This window comes from Pelecanus crispus, chromosome Z, assembly GCF_030463565.1.
Source record: "Pelecanus crispus isolate bPelCri1 chromosome Z, bPelCri1.pri, whole genome shotgun sequence".
Classification (NCBI taxonomy): Eukaryota; Metazoa; Chordata; class Aves; order Pelecaniformes; family Pelecanidae; genus Pelecanus; species Pelecanus crispus.
In genome coordinates, this window is record NC_134676.1 from 45,047,802 (window position 1) to 45,057,672 (window position 9,871).

The 9,871-nt window shown below is 41.0% G+C and overlaps 1 protein-coding gene across 1 annotated transcript in view; it reads right to left on the bottom strand.

Annotated features, from left to right (window-relative positions):
- The window catches only part of GOLM1 (golgi membrane protein 1), a 30,274-nt gene extending 21,591 nt beyond the window's left edge, over positions 1 to 8,683 (bottom strand). The window contains exons 1-2 of the mRNA XM_009490151.2: positions 8,555 to 8,683; positions 6,262 to 6,441 (exon numbers count right to left, since the gene is read on the bottom strand). Of these exons, the coding sequence (XP_009488426.1) occupies positions 6,262 to 6,441; positions 8,555 to 8,683 (309 nt within the window). The remainder of the gene's footprint in view (positions 1 to 6,261; positions 6,442 to 8,554) is intronic.
- Between the last annotated feature and the right edge of the window lie 1,188 nt (positions 8,684 to 9,871).

Sequence of the window (9,871 nt, forward strand, 5' to 3'; positions counted from 1 at the left end):
TTAAACTTATTTGTCACTGAACTGCCCATTCAGAAATTATAGACTTTTCCCCATCCTCAATAAAGGGGGAAAAAAACCGCAAACAAACAAAAAAACCAACACAAAACAAAAACAGAAAACCAACTCTATTCCGAAAGAGTGATCCTGGTAAAGATCAGGGACTCAATCTTGTTCCACATCTTCTGATAAAAGCAATCTAGACTCTTTGTTTTTTGTGATGGACACGTGCACCATGCCATGGTTAAGTTCAGCCCTCAAAACTGCAGAAACCACCAAAATCGTAAAGTTAACAATTTCTTACACTCTGTCGTGGTTTAGCCCCAGCCAGCAACTAAGCACCATGCAGCCGCTCGCTCACTCCCCCTACCCCGATGGGATGGGGGAGAGAATCGGAGGAGTAAGAGTGAGAAACACTCCTGGGTTGAGCTCAGAACAGTTTAATAATTGAAATAAAGTAAAATAGTAATGCTAATAGTAACAGTATAATAATGATAATAATAATAATGATACACGAAGCAAGTGATGCACAATGCAATTGCTCACCACCCGCCGACCGATACCCAGACAGTTCCCGAGCAGCGATCGCTGCTCCCCGGCCACCCCCCCCCCAGTTTATATACTGAGCATGATGTCATATGGTATGGAATATCCCTTTGGTCAGTTTGGATCAACTATTCTGGCTGTGCCCCCTCCCAGTTTCTTGTGCGCCTGGCAGAGCATGGGAAGCTGAAAAAGTCCTTGACTAGCATAAGCAGTACTCAGCAACAACTAAAAACATCAGCGTGTTATCAACATTCTTCTCCTACTAAATCCAAAACACAGCACTATGCCTGCTGCTAGGAAGAAAATTAACTCTATCCCAGCCAAAACCAGGACAACTCTCAGCGGAGGAGAGAGGAAGTTGACAGATACGAATAAGATATTACTTTTACAGGTGCAGGGCAACAGCGAGGGGATTGGAGAAAATAAGCCCTGTGCAGCTACAGGACTTCAGTGACATTGTTATATTTAATTAAAACCCAAATAGTACTCAGTGTAAACAAAACAGAATCCTATGATGTGAGAATCTTAATATGAAACCTGTACAGGTATACACAATGTACTTTCTGCTTTCCTTTTTGTCTATTCATTTTGCTATGAAGAGGTAGAAATGTTCCAGTAGTTAACTCTTAAGCTACGCATACTCTAAATGTCCACTCTTTGGGTGCCTACAGTTCAGCTAGTCCCAGATCATCCACTTCTTTTCTCCACCATGTTTAAAATATATTTTAAACAGAGGTAGTCTTCTAGACCTCTGCTAGCAAAGGTTATGAGCAAGCAGCCTGGTTTCTCTTGCTGATTTAGTAACATCATGCTATGGCAAGTATAGCGGGGCGCACCGCAGTGCTTGCTTTTCCTTAAAGCCCTTTCAGAACTAGAAGATGTAACATTGTTTGGTTTAAAAAACAAAACCAAAACACACATAGGCACCTTTTCCTTTTCACAGCAGGCTTTCTTCTCTCTCACCCCCACCCACTGTCATTCCTTTTGAGCAGAGCCAACTCTCCGCATACCGATAGGTATTTTGTCTCAGAAGGCTGCGCTGGGAATTGAAATTTTCCCAGAGGGAGGAGATCCGAGAGCAGCTGTGACCAGTATTAAAAGACACTGAGCAACACGACAGTGACGTGCTTCACATACAATGTGCAAAGCTTGGCCCCTCTCCTCAGTAAAACAAGATGTGAGCTGGGGAAGAATTACCTAACTCCAAAGAAAATTACAAACTGCAAAACCATGTTCTAGCAGTTAAAAAGAAGAGAGATTACACATATTCTGTATATATAACTCCTGTTACACTCTTCAAAAAGACCATCATGGCTGCATACATCCCAGAAGCTACCAGCCCTGAATAACAACCATACAGAATATCGTTCTTTAGAAAATTGCTTACAGATTAGAAACAGCCCTTTTGCACTCCTGATTCCTTATCTGTTGTTACTAGGAGTTTGTGTAAGCTCTCTTGATCTCTTCAGTCTATTTCTGTATGGATTTCCAGAAGCCATTTGCTAAATCTACATTAATCCTTAAAAATTCAAGCAGATATTTTAAAAGCAGACTGGTGATAGAAGTGTTTTATACATACTCAGACCTAAGAGATTAATTATGACAGCAATTTTCCAGGATTACATTGCCTCAGTGAATGGTGAGCCCGCAGGGTATTATTTCAGGCTCTGACTACCTCTTTACCTTCTATGCCTGTGTCCTTTAAGTGGCACAGACACAGTTCTACTAGAAAAGAAGGCAGATTTAACTGAAAGTGGTTACTACACTGCCGCCGACAATGACTTTAACACGGCAAGTATCTTATTGGTGTATTAGTTTGGTATGACACTAAATGAATGGCATAATTATTGTGTATTTTATCATCAGAGTAGTAAGACACAGTGAGCAGAGATGAACTGCAATCAAGATGGGTCTCGAATGTTACTTGAGAATTGCTTTTGGTAAGGAGTTCAGATTGTGAAAGCTTCTTCCCATATAGATTTCTTCCATAACCAGAAGAACCATAATTTCTCCCTGAAAAAGAGGGGGGTTTGAGACAGACCATTCACTCCTACGCATCAGCTGAAAACATATTTATTTTCCGTTAAGAACAACAAGAACTAATCAAAATCCCATTTATCACTCACAGATCTACAGATCTGTCTATTTAGTTAGACAGTTTGTATTATTTTTAAAGCGAGTTGAGAGACTCGCCGTTTGGATTTGCATTCATCCTCTCTGGACTAGATGAATACTTGCTGCTAATCCCCGTGGGTCAAGTACAGTTCAGTTCAAGGACCAAGTTTCCTATAAACAGAAAGGGTGAATTCATTACTTGCCTCCCAGGAATCCCAGATACCACTGGAATCCATGGAGCCAAAAACTGAGGATCTGTGTATGTATACAGATATGTATGTATGCACATGTGAATATATAATGCACACTTATACATGGATATACATAAACACACAAAAAAAAGCACTCAGAAACAGTCTTTTCTTATATTCCACATCGCATTGTTAAATAACCTCTGATCCTGGACAGCTTCTTCAGATCAGCATCCTTAGTGAGGGAGAACTAAGCTTTCCCTCTCTTCCCAGCCACCGTATCAGGGGCATTCCTAAATTACAGCGGATGAATCCATGCTAACTTGACTGATGGCATGTTTCGACAAATACAGAGGTTCCCAGTAGAACAATTCTCCGTACTCTCAAATCACAGAGTTGGAAAACAAACAACATCCGTGCAGGGTATTTGCTCATGTGTTGCAGCAAGAGCAAATCTTGAATTTGCCACAACGTGCTGCACAGGCACATACATGCTTGTCCTACCAAGTCAGGCTCCTGAGATGTGCTCTTCTCCAGTCACAAAAACCAGAAGACAGGAAATGAGTCCATTGCACCACTTTTATCTAATGCTTCCTACAGCATCAGCTCCTGGGGTTTCAATAGCAAGTTTCATAGACTGAACAACTGAACTACTGAGCAACTACATTTTAGGATGATGGAGGGAAAAGCACTTAAGAGGAAGGAACAGCTTCAGCCCCAAAAGCCACCTTGCCCAGCATCCTGTCTCTAACACTGGATGCCAAATGAACACCAAGGCAGCCATAAAGCACAGTATTTTCCAAGCAGCAGCTACTTCTGACTGAGGAACTCCTGGAGCCAGAATGAACACCTCTGTATTGCGTGGTGGGGCAGGTGTTTGTCCAAGGTTATCCAGTTGCTTTTTAACCACACAGACCCACTGCAATTGGGCGCGAAGGATGTCACACACTTGCAGCTTCACCATTTATTGCATGAAGAGCACTTCCTCTGCCTAGTCTGAACTACAACTTGCTGACTGCATTGGATGCCCGTCAGAGGATGAGGAACAACCATGCTTGTCTCTCCCAGCCATGAGCATTTTCCACACCATTCCTGATCCTGGAGATCCCCACGATGGCTCTCCTCAGCTGGCTGTTGTGTAGCCTGTAACCTACCCTGTGGATTCCTGTAGAGAAACTACTACACAGCTTTCGTTATCCTCCTTGTTCTCCTCTGCGTGCCTTTCCCAGCACTCCAAAACTCCACTGATGACCTCCCCACAGTACAACAACTAAACCAGTTTATTTTTAAGCTGCTTTGTAACTTTTGCCTTATCATTCACCCCTCTGATAACACCGTCTTACCACGTGGCTGCATGATTTCTCTACAAGCCATGTGTGTGTAGCCATTTGCAATTCTAGATGCGAATGCATTCATTAGTCTCCTTCATCCTTGTCACTAACTCTTTCAGAAGGAAACTCCAAGAGACTTCAGAAGCAAGACTTCCTTTTCCAGAATCCGCTTTGACTCTTCCCCAGACTACCACATTCATCTCTACGTCCAACAGCAGTTCTGGTTTTGCAAAATATTTCCCACCACTTTTCCTGGCACAGGTGCCAGATTTAATGGATGACAGCTCCTACGTGTCTTCTAGACTCAGAAACACCACCACAAGACAGGCGGATTGTGCGGTGCCAGCTACATTTGTCTGGTACAACAGTAATTTGAAGCAGAAAGGTTGCACGCCATGCTTAGCAGAAGCAACATTTCATCCACCAAGCTTCATGTCACCAGCTCTCAACATTCACCCAACTAGCCAGCCTGCGCTGTAAACTCTGCGGCCAGCACTTCCAGTTCCACTGACTTTTAATAATTCTGGCAAAAGGACAATCTCCTTATGAAAAGGAAGTGTAAAATGTATTCCCCTTGTAAAAAAGGCTGTAAACTAAGCAAATGCTCAGTTCTGTTTGCCCTTTTCTTACCTTTTTTTCTTTTTTCTTTTTTTTTTTTTTTTTTAAACTCACGCATGTACTTTCACTCCTTGCAGGACAGAATTGGAATGCAAAAAGATACCGAAACAACATGTGAACTGGGTACCTTCCCAGAGGATGGTAAATTTAAGTAATTCCCACAGCACTCAGTAACAACACCCACTATTAGGAGGCAGAAGTGACAACAAAACTGGTTACTCACTTGAATGCTGTCTGACTATCCTGGGATATCTTTTTAATAAATACATACATTAAAAAAAAAAATAAATAGACAAACTATACCTTACATTTTTTAAAGCATACACAAAGACTGAACCCAAAGAGAAGAGAGAAATTATTAAGGAAATGTGTTTGACTCAAAACAGGTAAAAAGAATTGGTTTATTATTTCTTTGAAGACCTTGGATAAAAATGATTTTGAAATAAATTAAAAATATATGCCACTGATGTGCATATTAATGAAACAATTCCACCTTCCATTTTTATTCAATTTTTCTTCCTCTAAGTCTTTCAAAGATTATTCTGGTGATATTTTGTTCATGCACCACAAGTTTTGAGCATCAAACTGTCACCTAATGGTGAACCCTTTACCTGAAGTGTACCTATTACCATCATCCGTGACTGTTCAGTCTGCTGAAAATAATAGTCCTGGAAAGCTGATTATAAACTCCAGTCAAGAGACTCTACACGAGAAGCAATAACCCAGAATGAATACTCTCAATTAAATACTTCTGGCAAGAGTGAGAAAAGCGGTATTAACAGCTAACAGCCACATCCAAGGCAGTATCAGCAACATGACAAAAATACACAACAGAACAGTTTGCAAGATACTACAAAGCAGTGATCATACGCACTGCTGCTGAAGCAGGTACATCCACATTCTTCACAAAGGACTTCCATCCCTCTGGCAATGCTGCACTGTCAGGAGCACTGCCATGAAAAGCTAGTCTAACCTTCTGATGTCTCCCAGTGCTATTGGGTTTTGGAGGCAGAAGGCCAAGGTGCCACAAAATTTGTAATGCATTTAGAAATAAACATCAACCATTTATGCCTACAAATGTATAGAAACATATTTAGGAATACAAATATACCTGTTGGTGCAACTGCCTCTTCTCCTTAAGTTATAAAAAACATTAGCATATAGGAAAGAAAGCCAGAGGCCAACCTGAAGTTGGTAACAATGATTTATAGAGGGGGCAGAGGTTTTATTCGGAAGTGCTGTTACTTGCAGCTTCTAATATTTCACATATTATACACTGAATGCTATAATGTGCATTCAATGGCCATTTTCTAAACATTATACAATGATACATAAATTAAATGTTTTGCCACACCGACACTGTATGCTCATTGGCTGGAACATTTGAGCAACCTTATTCTGTTGCAGAGAGTGTCTTGGTAAACCACAGTCTCACAGAAAACCATGGCTAGAAAAGGCCCTACCTTCTCTTCCTGATGTACTTTGTTGGCATTTTCCATCTGAAAGCTGTGCAAGGACTGGATTTTGTCGATCTGCTGTCGTTGCTTCTCTAGCTCCCCTTGGAATTCATTCTTTTTGAGCTCCACGGCACCCCTCTCCGCTGCCGCCCTCCGGACTTTGCCTTCTAGATCCATGATCCGACCCTGAGGAAGAGCAAATTAGCCAAAGCAAATAGAAATGCTTCCCCCTTGCTGGACTCTTCTAATACATTCAAGGAACACCCAATTTCACAGAACTAACAATGCTAATGTCATCAAAGTATTCTGTCAGCCGGTGATACCTGCCACACACACAGACACACACACACAACCCCCAGTTTTACATAAATTACCAATACAGCATACTCTGTAGAGACTATCAAAATTTCAGTTAAAGATAAAAGAAATGCAAAGCTGCTTCAGTACTTGAGCTTAAAAAAACCAAACCCACCCACCCCCCCTCCAAAAAAAGATTGCAATCTACAATCTTTCTGAAGTGCAAGGTCAAATAATTTTTAAAATTTAATCCAGGCAATTCTGACATCACTGCATTTCCCAGTGTTGATCTTAAACTAACTCAGAGGGAAAACTCATTACTCAAATCAATACGTTTCTGGGTTAAAATTGCTCTTCGGCAGTAAGGAAGAGTACAAAGACACATGGGGGGAAATAACAACACAATTTACCCAGATAAAAAGACCTGGGGATTCCAGGTGGATTAAAAAATAGATATAATAAAAACTGTGCATCTTCCTAGACTCCAGGAAAATGGACCAAATCTTCTTACACCACAGTATGCTGCGTATTACTGCCTGCCTACTCTGCTTCTCTGTCACAGAAAGCAAGGTGGGGGGGCAGGGAAAGGGGGAGAAAAAAAAGGGCGGGGTGGAAACACTTGCAGTTTAGCCAAAAGAGCAAAGAAGCACTTATGCCGTTTCAGTCATAACAGCTGCAAAGTCTTGCCAACAAACAAATGAGCTGACAGAGTGCCTTAGAAGCTCCATCCATGCCTTCGGCTATGCTTTTATTTCATTCAGAGTGCATGATTACACAGAAGTGAAACGATTTTCACACTAACTTTGGGAGAAACATACAAGATGATACAGTAAATCAATAACAGTAAAGAGGACCCTCTAGGTTATTGAGATCAAGAATAAGCTAGTATGGTAGCTTATTTTCCTCACTATCAGCTGCCTCACAGCTGTGCAGCAAAGCTTCAGCAGTACTGACGCAGTTACTACCTGCTGGTAGCCACCATCCTGAGGCCACTAACTAAAGGGAAAACAAGGGTGACCAGAGTCCCAGAAGACAGGGCATCACACCTTCCACCAAGTAAAGCTAAGACCTACCCTTAACTGCATGGCCAGAAACACGTGCCCTGTTTGAATAGTGCCCACTCTGAGGCGAAACAGTTCAGTTCCTACAGCTGTAAATTCACTACTAAAACTGGCTCAATTACAAAGAGGATACAAATTCAGTGGAAAAACTTGGGAGGAGATCTCATCAGCCATGTTTCATTACCAGGTTGTTAGTTTTTAGGTTTGCTTGTTAAAAACAAAGAAAGAAAGAAAGAAAAAAAAAAAAAAAGAACCATCCTGCCCACACTGTCACTAACCAGAAACTTTATTCATGTACTCCTCAACTTCGGAACGCGTGCTCCAGAAAGAATTAAAACCCAAGCTCAACAGTCACAGAAAATATAGTTACCACTAGAAAAATAGCAGACAAGGTAATTATTCCATGTGAGTTGCATGTCCTCTTTAGGAAAGGCTTCTAAGAAACACTAATTCAGATTTTTAGACACTGTTTCTTTCTGAACAAGCTAGATATCCTTGTACTTGGTGGGAAAGCATGTATACGTCCTTATGGGTCACGTAAGAAAAAAATCTAGGGAGATGAGCAAACTGCAGATGCCCATTCAGATTGAAAACGGAGTGCCAGTCTCACTGTACACCAAGGAATAAAAACAAGAGGATGGCATTTGCTACATCTGTAAACTGAAATGGCACAAGATAGCTGAATGCTTTGTGCAAGCAGAAGTAACAAGTACCATACAAGCAGGTCTTCAAGTTTTGGGGCCCCCTCACCTACATATAGGCATTCCTCCCATTCCCTCTATCTCCCACTACTGATAAGCAACAACTGTAGTATTTGAGAAAATTCCTACAACAAGCTGAAGCTCCTGGCCCACCACAAGCAGGGGAAGCATCCTTCTTGTTGTGGACTGTTTATTAAACACACAAGGACAAAACGACATGCACAGTAATAGGGAAGTTACCTGCAGATCCACGCTGCGAGAACTTGCAATCCAGTAATTGAAACCCAAAACGATGACGCATGCCACGAGTGCAGCCACGAGGAGAGGTGGAGACTTCATCCCTCGGCAGCTGTTTCCTAGCCCTACCATTTCAAGAAAAAAACAAACCCAAAGCACAACAGTGTGGAAACCTGCAAATTAAAATAGACACGTTATATTGCATCCTCCGCTATGGCTATCTTATGCACAAAATGAAACTTTTACTGCAATAACACAACAGCTCTCAGCTGAAGGGACTACACCCAGCAAGGAAGGCATACTGTGTAGGTATTTCCATCTGAAGGGCAAAGAAAGGCTATCTCATACTATTAGCTTGTACATAAAGTTTCAAATGGACTTGAGGGGGAAGTCTTGAATATTCCTAACAATATAACAAAAATCTGCAATTAACAGAACAAACCAGTCACCCATTCATCATATATTCCACCCAAAAAGCTAATGAGACAACACTGGTCTACAGATAGAGGATAGATACCTTGTTATGTCATTTAGTCAGAAAATAAACTTAGTCTCGTTGTTTCAGGAGTAATCTGCACTTTGCTTCCCAAGCTTGGGTAGTTTCAACTTATTCCCTCTGATAATACTGTTTTACCTTTAAAGAAATCAATCAGATTGAACCAAATTACTTGAAGATTAATCTAAAAAATAAAAATTAAATTAAAAAAAATTAGCAGACAGTCCGTTGATTTCAAAGGTAAATTGTATTAAGTGATGATGCTCACTTTGATCCTCAGCAGCTTTCTCTGCTCCTAACAGAAAATAAGTAACTTTGCTTTAACGAATGACCAGTACTAAGGGTACTACTGGTTGCTATTGAGACTTGGGTTGTTTCTGTGGAACAGCCCATCTTAACAGAAAAGCAGGGGCAAAGTGCAGTTGCAGTTCTGTTTGAACTAGGCCATATTCAGCCTATGAGATGATAAAACCTGGTCTTAATGAGTGCAATAGCACCTAGCTCAATGAGTACTCAAACTCCACTAGGAATCCTGGACATAGTTTGTAATAGATCGCTCTCTTCTAAGTTCCGATCAGCTTTTTTTCCTTTTGCACTCCTGCAGACAAAAGCCAGCAAAAATGAGCACAGAAGATCAAACAGACAGCAAACATGGATGTATTGCAAGACACTACCTAAATGTGAAATGGGTACATTTAATATATTGTACAGTCTCTCAAGGTGCATGCTCCTAAATAAACCAACTTTTTCCCTATGGATGCAATTCGCAGTGGGTTGTGATGTATTTAAAAATTAATAAATGGTAGCAACTCTCAAAGGGTTTA